Raw genomic sequence first — 8,892 nt, 5'->3', positions numbered from 1 at the left:
AAGTCATTTCTCTAGGATGGATGATGAATCTTAGCAAATTCACCCACACGCTCTAATTAATGGGGAGATGGGGGCAAACAGCATGGGCAAGAGGACACAAGCCCATCCTCTCCCGTTTTTTCTTGACAGAATTTACAGCTTGTCTCATTTGCCTGGATGTTTAATTTGGAAGTAAAATGAACTTCCTTCTCTTCCTCATTGATTCCACAAGGAAAATGGTTAATTATTGGAGCTTCATAATCGCCAAGATCAAAGGCTGACAATATAAAATTTTATTTCTAGTGCTCTGAATGTTAAAAAGCAGAACTATGTGGGTTTACAGTGCCTTTCGTCCCTGAGACTCTACGATGCATCTTCTCTGCAGACACAACATGCAGAAAATTCCCAGCTCCACGTACACAACCTGAAAAGAGAACCAGCGCGCGTGCTCCTTCCTGGAGGCGGTGGGGGGCCCTAGCCGTTTGCCAGTGCGCCTGCGTGCGGGGATTCGCCTCGCCCTGTCTGCGGGCGGGAAGGCTCCAGGAGAACCCGGATGGAGCCCGGCGCGGCGGGAGCAGTGGACGCTGCGGGCGCAGCTATCACACCGCGCCCCGCAGGGTCCTGCCCCCGGGTCGCACCCGAGGAGCCGCCGCCTAGACTAGTTCCAGCGCCCGGAGGCTGAGCACCAGCCTGATCCAAGAGGGAAGTGGAACCCGAAACGGGCGCCTAAAAGAAGCCCGAGCATCCCTTGGGCCTGCGCCTGTGTCTCGGAGCCGTCGGCTGGAGACCGAGCAGTCTTCTTCCCGCGCCACCGGCGTCCTTAGCTCGCCCGCCCGGGCAGCCTCTTAAATGCTCTGTCCTTTATAATACACCAACAAGCCTTGCCAGTTACGAGCCCATGTCGTTTACATGCACGCTCATAATTAAACCTCCCAACCACCCTATAAGGTAGGTACTATTGTCATCCCCAGTTGAGGGATTGAAGCTTGGACAGGTCCCAGCCTCTAAGTGACAAAGCCAACATCCCAGGCGTTTGCCTCTGGAGCATTTGCTCGGCTATTGCTTTCCCATATCTTCTCTCCTGGCTTTTGCTTTTAATAACGTAAATATAGTGAATTTTCAACCCTCTGCCTCCCTGGATACCTGCACCTACCATGGACTGGCATAGGCAGAGGCCAGGTAGAAGTTTGATTGTGTTTGGTTTGGTATTTAAGGTTTACTGCTGCACTTTGATGTTGTCACTGCTGAAATAGATGTTTTAGCTTTCCCTGGGTGTTTCTGTTATATGAATGTTTACTTGTAACGGACTGATTTTTCTCTCAATTGTGATTCTGTTTCATATTTACCCTTCATAAACTTGCAAAACATTTTACTCTGTTGTATCTGTTCTTTCATTCTGCATCTTCAGATGGCTTTCAAAATTTCTCAAAAAAAATCTTTCTGAAAACTAATTATGTCTATCTTAGTAAGTAAGCCTTTTTGTTTATTTTACTGTTTATTATGGGAAATTTCCAGCATACATAGAGTGAGTACGGTGTAATGATGTGTGCCCATCACCCAGCCAACTCAAGACCAGTCCTATTCTATTTCTACCCCCATTGTGTGTGCGTGTGCTGAAGTACTGTATTTCAGAGAGCCCAGACATCATTCCACCAGTAAATAATTAAGTCTGTGTTTCAAATAATGAAGACTTTTAAAAAACACAACCATACCATTATCACACTGTTTCAGTTAATAATAATTCCTTAATAAGTTGATGCTTTTTTTTAATGTTTACATATTTTAGGGTATTGTGATTGCTAAATACCACAAAGGAACAAGTGAGAATTGTGAGATTCTATAACACAAGAAAGCCTCTTGGGCGGTAAGTTCATCTTTGAGGATCTTAAAACTTCTTGCTACCTATTCTCCCTTTTTGAGGGGGAGGGAGAAGAATTTTTCTAAAAATTCTCTTGTTCCAAACAGGTAAATCTTCAATCAAAATATATGTGAGTAGCATAGAATGGATAGGAATGTACTCTTAACTCATCCTATACTTTCTAGTTGGAAGTCATTAGAAGTAAACCTGAAGTAAAGAAAATCATTTGAAGTAAAGCTTTCTCCTTCGCTTTCTCTGTACCCCCAAAATATACATAACAGTATACAGAAAGATAAGCATTTTTCTATGTTCATCTCATAATGCTTTTATCAGCTAGGAGAGGTTCTAAACAGTCTGCCCATGGTCTCCTCACTTGACAAAGCTTAAGATCAACTCTAAATTGTCTTTACCGACTGGCAGACATCTTTGAATTTTCAACTGGTCGATAGCAACCATATGGCAAATCAACTTACTAGTTACATAGAAGTATGTTTTACAACTAGTTATTCTTGGCAGAGCCTCTAGCAAGCTAGGGCTTTAAGTAAATATTCTGGGCTTGCTTACTGTGATTTTTTTATGGCTAAAGTGGGTATTTGGATTTCAGTGTACCCCTGTTATATTATTTCAGCCACATTCTGTGGCACAGAACTTTGGGGATCATTTATATGGGAGATAGAATTGTTTTCTAAGGTATATTTGAGCCTACATGTGGATTATACCATTACTCATTGCTCAGGAGGGAGAAAGAGAAAAAAAAAAAAAGTATCTTTCTTTTTAGGTCCCTCAGCTTTCATAGGAAGTTGTCATCAACTCAGAAAAGGTAAATGGGTGTTAAAGCATTTAGTGTTTACTTAGCAACCTAGAATATCTATAAGGCTAGGAATTGGCCTGGGGATGTGTTCATTCCTCTAAATCTGTCTGTGTACTTGGATATGTATCAGAATCACCTGGACAACTTTATTTTAGATTCTTTTGTCCTACTTCTGGAGAATGATGATGTAGTAGTTCTGAGGTGGTGCAGGGACATGTTTTCTTTCAGAAGTGCTCCAAGTGATTGTGATAGGCAATCTCATTAAGAGATTCCTGTTCTGGGTACTATTCAGAAAAATTATCTAAAACACTTTATTTAGAGTGCATACTTGGGGCCCCTACTCCAGAGCTAGGGAATCAGAATATCTGAGTGTAGGGTCCGAGAATATGTATTTTAGAAAGAGACTTAGATGATTCCTCCATTTATTTACTAAACTAGAGAATGCCTGCCTTCCACATCCTTTCCTACTATAATTAAGGCTTTTCTTCTACATTTGATCTTAGCCAAAAGGCCGAGAAGCAATTAAGGCTTTTCTTCTATGAGAGAACTTTTTCTGAAATTTCAGTAACAAGAATAGTTGTGTTTCTCCTGAGCTTCTTGTTTTACTTTTTTTAATATGACAGTGTGAATCATGGACTGATGGTGCGTATCCTGCTTCTGTGTCAAAGGTGGCTTAGTCAGACCTGTTTGAAATTCTCTGCTTAGGTTGGAGTCAAATCCACTCAAGGATCAAAGAGTTTTATAGACTATATGATTTAAATCCTTATATATTAGAAAGAACTAGCCACCATGTCAAAATCTGCCCTTCTTAGAGTATTTAGTGAAGACTTCATTCTCCATTCACTAGTTCATAACTGGGGGGTGTGCATGCATCTCTGGCATAGGATGGAAGGAAGGGATGGCAGTGAGATGCCTTTTCTGGGGATACAAAATGTACCAGATTTGTTTGGAATATACATCACTGAAAACGAAGTAAGCCATAACTGCAGCTCACCAATAGAGAACTTACAGGGTATTCACAATTTGCATAAGCCCTAATCTCTCATATGTAACTTGCTGGCAAGGTGTTTGTTCCAGGGCTTTAGCTGTGAGTTTGCTCAATTTAAGTTGTCATATTGTCATGGCTTACTTTGAACTGACATGTTGCAGGACATTTCTTGACATGTACACAGATAACAGGATGGCATGAGAAGTGGCTTTGTTTTAATTCAGTTAGCCACTGGTTTTTAATGTCTGGGTTATATTTTACTTCCAAGCAAAAATCTTCAACATCTGTGGATACTACGTGAGAAGTTTGGGGTGCCATGTCGAAGAAACGCAAGTGGGACGATGACTATGTTCGTTACTGGTTCACCTGTATGACAGAGATTGATGGAACTCAGCGCCCACAGTGTGTGTTGTGTAACTCGGTGTTTTCAAATGCTGACCTCCGGCCATCAAAACTGTCTGACCATTTTAACAGGCAGCATGGTGGTATAGGTGGGCATGATCTCAATAGCCTGAAACACGTGCCAGCACCAGCTGATCAGAGTGAAACCCTGAAAACATTTGGGGTTGCATCTCAGGAAGATGCCTTACTACAGGCATCATATCAGTTTGCATATTTATGTGCCAAGGAGAAGAATCCTCATACAATAGCTGAAAAATTAGTGAAACCTTGTGCACTGGAAATAGCACAAATAGTTTTGGGACCAGATGCACAAAAGAAGCTTCAGCAGGTACCCTTATCAGATGATGCAATCCATTCTAGAATTGATGAAATGAGCCAGGATATCTTACAGCAAGTTCTAGAAGATATCAAAGCCAGTCCTCTTAAAGTGGGTATTCAGCTTGCAGAGACAACAGACATGGATGACTGCAGTCAGCTGATGGCATTTGTACGGTACATAAGAGAGAGAGAGATTGTAGAAGAATTCCTGTTCTGTGAACCACTGCAGTTAACAATGAAGGGAAAAGATGTGTTTAACCTGTTCAGAGACTTCTTTTTGAAACATAAGATAGCACTCGATGTATGCGGCTCTGTTTGTACTGACGGTGCCTCTTCTATGCTAGGAGAAAATTCAGAGTTTGTTTGCTGTGTGAAAAAAGAGGTACCTCATATCGTGATCACACATTGTTTGTTGAACCCTCATACACTTGTCACAAAGACATTGCCTACAAAACTGAGGGATGCTCTTTTTACTGTGGTGAGGGTAATAAATTTTATCAAAGGGCGAGCGCCAAATCATAGCCTGTTTCAGGCTTTTTTTGAAGAAATTGGAATAGAGTATAGTGTTCTCCTTTTCCATACTGAAATGAGGTGGCTTTCCCGAGGCCAAATACTTACTCATATTTTTGAAATGCATGAAGAAATAAATCAGTTTCTTCACCACCAAAGCAGCAATTTAGTTGATGGCTTTGAAAACAAAGAGTTTAAAGTTCACCTCGCATACCTTGCAGATTTATTCAAACACCTAAATGAACTTAGTGCATCTATGCAAAGGACTGGAATGAACACAGTATCAGCTAGAGAGAAGTTGTCTGCCTTTGTTAGGAAGTTTCCATTTTGGCTAAAGCGGATTGAGAAAAGAAATTTTACCAACTTTCCTTTTCTTGAAGAAATTGTTGTTTCCGATAATGAAGCTTTATGCATCGCAGCTGAAATAACACTGCACCTGCAACAGCTGAGCAGCTTCTTCCATGGCTATTTCTCTGTTGGAGATCTTGATGAGGCAAGTAAATGGATACTGGATCCATTTCTTTTTAACCTGGACTTTGTCGATGATGGTTATGTAGTGAAAAATGATCTTGCTGAATTACGAGCTAGTGGCCAAATCCTAATGGAATTTGAGACAATGAAGCTTGAGGATTTCTGGTGTGCTCAATTCACAGTGTTTCCCAGCCTGGCAAAGACAGCGCTAGAAATCCTTATACCATTTGCAACTACATACCTTTGTGAGTTGGCATTTTCATCACTTTTGCATTTTAAAACAAAGCCCAGAAGCTGCTTGAATATGAGTGATGATATCCGTGTGGCTATTTCCAAAAAAGTTCCTCGTTTCTCAGATATCATTGAACAAAAACTACAGCTGCAGCAGAAGTCACTGTAAAATGACAAACTTTTTGTGTATAATTTTTAGCATATTCTTAAGTCCATTGTAAAATTAAGCTATAATTCTCTTTCTTTTATATTTATGATATACCAAATCCTATGTTTTAAAAGTTTAGCATTTTTAACTTTTGATTTTCATGTGAGATGTGAAAATATGTTTTGAGAATAAGAGCACAAGCAGCAGAAAAGATTAAGTGCTATTAATACATAGGATTCTTCTAGGTATCTGTTTAGCCTTTTGATGTGATACATATAAAAAAGACACCCAAGCACTGGAATATCCAAGCTACCTGGTATAATAGGCTATGAATAGAGCCAAGAGAAAAAGAGAAGACGTCCCAGAACATACCATCTCACATTAAAAGTCACAGTCAAAGGATGAAAGGACATACTGAGTCCTCCCATGTCCTTGAGGGTTGTTTTAGGGAGGTAATGTTATCAGAAGAGGATTATGAAATATAATAGTGAAAGAAAGGATGATCCTAGTTAATATAAGATTTATTTTTAAATGTATTATTTGGAGTTAGTCTCAATGTCCATTCCTCTAGTTCTATGCTTTAAATTCCATGACACTAATAAACATCCTGATACTTGATAGTCACTCCTTGTCTTCTTTTAAGTTACATCTAGACTCCAAGTCATCAGCGCAGCTAAGGAGGAGATCCTAGAGCTCTGTTCTTCCCTGGTGGCTCAGTGGTTAAAGCGTCTGCCTGCAATGCGGGAGACCCAGGTTCGATCCCTGGGTCGGGAAGATCCCCTGGAGATCTTGGCTAACCCACTCCAGTATTCTTGCCTGGAGAATCCCATGGAGGGAGGAGCCTGGTAGGCTACAGTTCACGGGGTCACAAAGAGTCAGACACGACTGAGCTACTTCACTCACTCAGAGCTCTGTTCAAGAGATTCTAATTTAACTGGCCTGGGCCAAGGAGCTTCATTCTCAACCAGCTTTCCAGATGGTTCCAGTGGATTCTTTTCCCTCTCACCTCATCTTATTTTTCCTACACTTGGTTTTCCTTTGCCCCAGTTTCTTCACTTATTTTATACCTTATGCTGTGTGTATTTTTCTAAGATCAAAACTTTTGAATGGATCAAAATATAAATAATAGAGAAATTACCATGAAGTCACTGTAGTAATTCAGGGCCACCGAAAAAAAGGTCATGGGCCTCTAGGTTAATATACTTTTCCTGGATGATAATTTGGCTAGATTTATTTGTAAATGTGAAGAAACTAGGATTTTTATTTCAAAAATAAAAATCATAGAGTTTTATCCAAGTACTGTATGCTCAAGGCTGGAGAAGAATTGAGTCATATAATGAAAAGCCACAGTCCCCTTCCTACCCAGTTACCTTAACAATTGCTGTTTTAACAATTTATGGTCCCCCCAAAATATCTAAGTAATATGTTACACCAAATATACATATGCCAGTTTTGACTTATAAGAGTCAGAAGTTATATATTGACTCCTCTAGATAATATGTGAGGACTGAATTTATAAAGCATCCATCTCCTACTACTTCCAGTTTTTTGTCATGGCAGTATTAATTTTATTTCCTCTGTTGATTCTTCATAGCCATTTGATTGAGGATATTTTCCCTCTTGGAATTTCTCACATGTAAAGAATCAGGGGTGTCCACAAAGTTTTTAAGGTGGGTAATCATAGCATTTTTGAAAAAAAAATTTTTAATTTGAAGGGGAATGAAGTCTATCAAACTTAGATGGCACTTGAGTATGCAAATTGAAATTTATATTTCCTACACAAAACTAAACTTTATCACTATCCGCCAAAATGCTTTATCAATGAATATAAATACACCCCTTCTTGTCTATAAAAGTTTTAATTAGAAACTATAAGTCCTAATTTTTTCTAGTATAATCTAACATCAAGAGCAGTGGGAGAAATTTCCAAAGCTAATACAGGAAAAACTCTGGAAGAGTATATATGAAGTTTAATATGTATATATATCTAAAGATAGGAAGGAAGTAGGGATGGGAACAAAGGGATGAATGAAGCCTGGGACCTAACAATACAATAGCAAAATTAGGATGAAATGCCAAAAGCAAATGAGTTGTGATAGCCAGCCGTTAGTCCACTAAAATTTTTTCTTATACTAAATTCATTAATTTCTGCTCTGTAACAAAAATCCAAAGGACATTTTAAAGGCAATGGCTAACCAAGTTCTTCATTCTTTTTTAAATTCTAGAACAGTTCATTTTCCTCTGATCAAATGAAAGAGACTGCAGTGTCTGCTAAAATGAAAACTTGAATTTTTTTTTTAATTAAAAAAATCTACAGTGGTATATATATTGGCAGATTTAAGTCCTATATGTTGTTTCTTTTTCTTCCAAGGAAGAAATAATTTCTTTTCTTATATTTTCACAGTATGAAGTCATTGATAACTGCAAAAAGTCAAGACGTATAAAGTATAAAGACATAATTTTATGACCAGCAGATGTCACTCTTAGTGCATGATTGGTTAAAAGCAAACTCACTCTTATTACAATTTCCCCAAATATCTGATTTTCAACATCTTTAGAAAAGGGGTATGAGTCTGGAACTTCAGTTGTCAACTTCCCTGCCAGAGGGTGAAGCCAGCAGAGACAAAGCCAAGAAAAGGAGAGATTCCTTACGACATTGCTTCCACACCTAAATGCATTATACTTTTTTAACTTTTTAGTTCTATAAACGAATTCCCTTTTCTGCAGTTTCCTGTCACATGCAACCGAGAGACTTACTTCATATACTTGGTTTCCAGTCTTTTATGAATGGCTAACAGGAAAGTTTTGACTTCATTAATTTTACCATGAATTTTGGACAACTCTTACTTGTCCCCTATAAGATGAAACAATTGGACAAGTTTTCCCTAGGGAACCTTTTCATTTTTTTCTACAGAGGTCATATTTCATCTGCTTAAGTTTTGAATTTTGATGGTATGACATAGTAGACCCTTTCCTAGATATAAACAGAAAAATAGACTTTTTGTTGTTTTTTTTCTTTTTGGTAATGGCATCAGCTTGGTTTCTGGAGCAATCACAGTTCCTGTGTATCATTTCCTTCTACTAACAGAAGACGTAACCTAGAATTTTGGACACTTTCACCCTTTATCAGATTTACTTTTTTATTCTGATACTGATATTTATCCAAATACTCAAGA

The 8,892-nt window shown here is 38.8% G+C and overlaps 1 protein-coding gene and 1 non-coding gene across 3 annotated transcripts; both read left to right on the top strand.

The window, feature by feature from the left end:
• Window positions 1–509: 509 nt before the first annotated feature.
• On the top strand, window positions 510–6,336 carry FAM200C (family with sequence similarity 200 member C). Of its 2 annotated transcripts, XM_061151870.1 has the most exons (3): window positions 510–927; window positions 1,766–1,843; window positions 3,905–6,336. In XM_061151870.1, the coding sequence occupies exon 3, from the start codon at window positions 3,953–3,955 to the stop codon at window positions 5,735–5,737; it is 1,785 nt and encodes a 594-aa protein (XP_061007853.1). In that variant the 5' UTR covers window positions 510–927; window positions 1,766–1,843; window positions 3,905–3,952; the 3' UTR covers window positions 5,738–6,336. The 2 variants fall into 2 exon arrangements, with proteins under 2 accessions (XP_061007853.1, XP_061007854.1); XM_061151871.1 differs by lacking the exons at window positions 510–927; window positions 1,766–1,843 and adding an exon at window positions 1,859–2,657.
• An 82-nt stretch (window positions 6,337–6,418) lies between these two features.
• Window positions 6,419–6,490, top strand: TRNAC-GCA (transfer RNA cysteine (anticodon GCA)). The gene has a single exon. It is a non-coding gene; the product is annotated as a tRNA-Cys (tRNA).
• The last annotated feature ends 2,402 nt before the right edge of the window (window positions 6,491–8,892 follow it).

The sequence above is a fragment of the Dama dama genome, chromosome 9 (assembly GCF_033118175.1).
Source record: "Dama dama isolate Ldn47 chromosome 9, ASM3311817v1, whole genome shotgun sequence".
Taxonomy (NCBI): domain Eukaryota; kingdom Metazoa; phylum Chordata; class Mammalia; order Artiodactyla; family Cervidae; genus Dama; species Dama dama.
Note: the sequence above shows the minus strand (reverse complement) of the source record. Positions and strands in the feature narration are given on the sequence as shown.

Bases quoted from the DNA above. Each gene is read 5' to 3' on its own strand.
- FAM200C (XM_061151870.1), top strand. From the start codon at position 3,953: ATGTCGAAGAAACGCAAGTGGGACGATGACTATGTTCGTTACTGGTTC.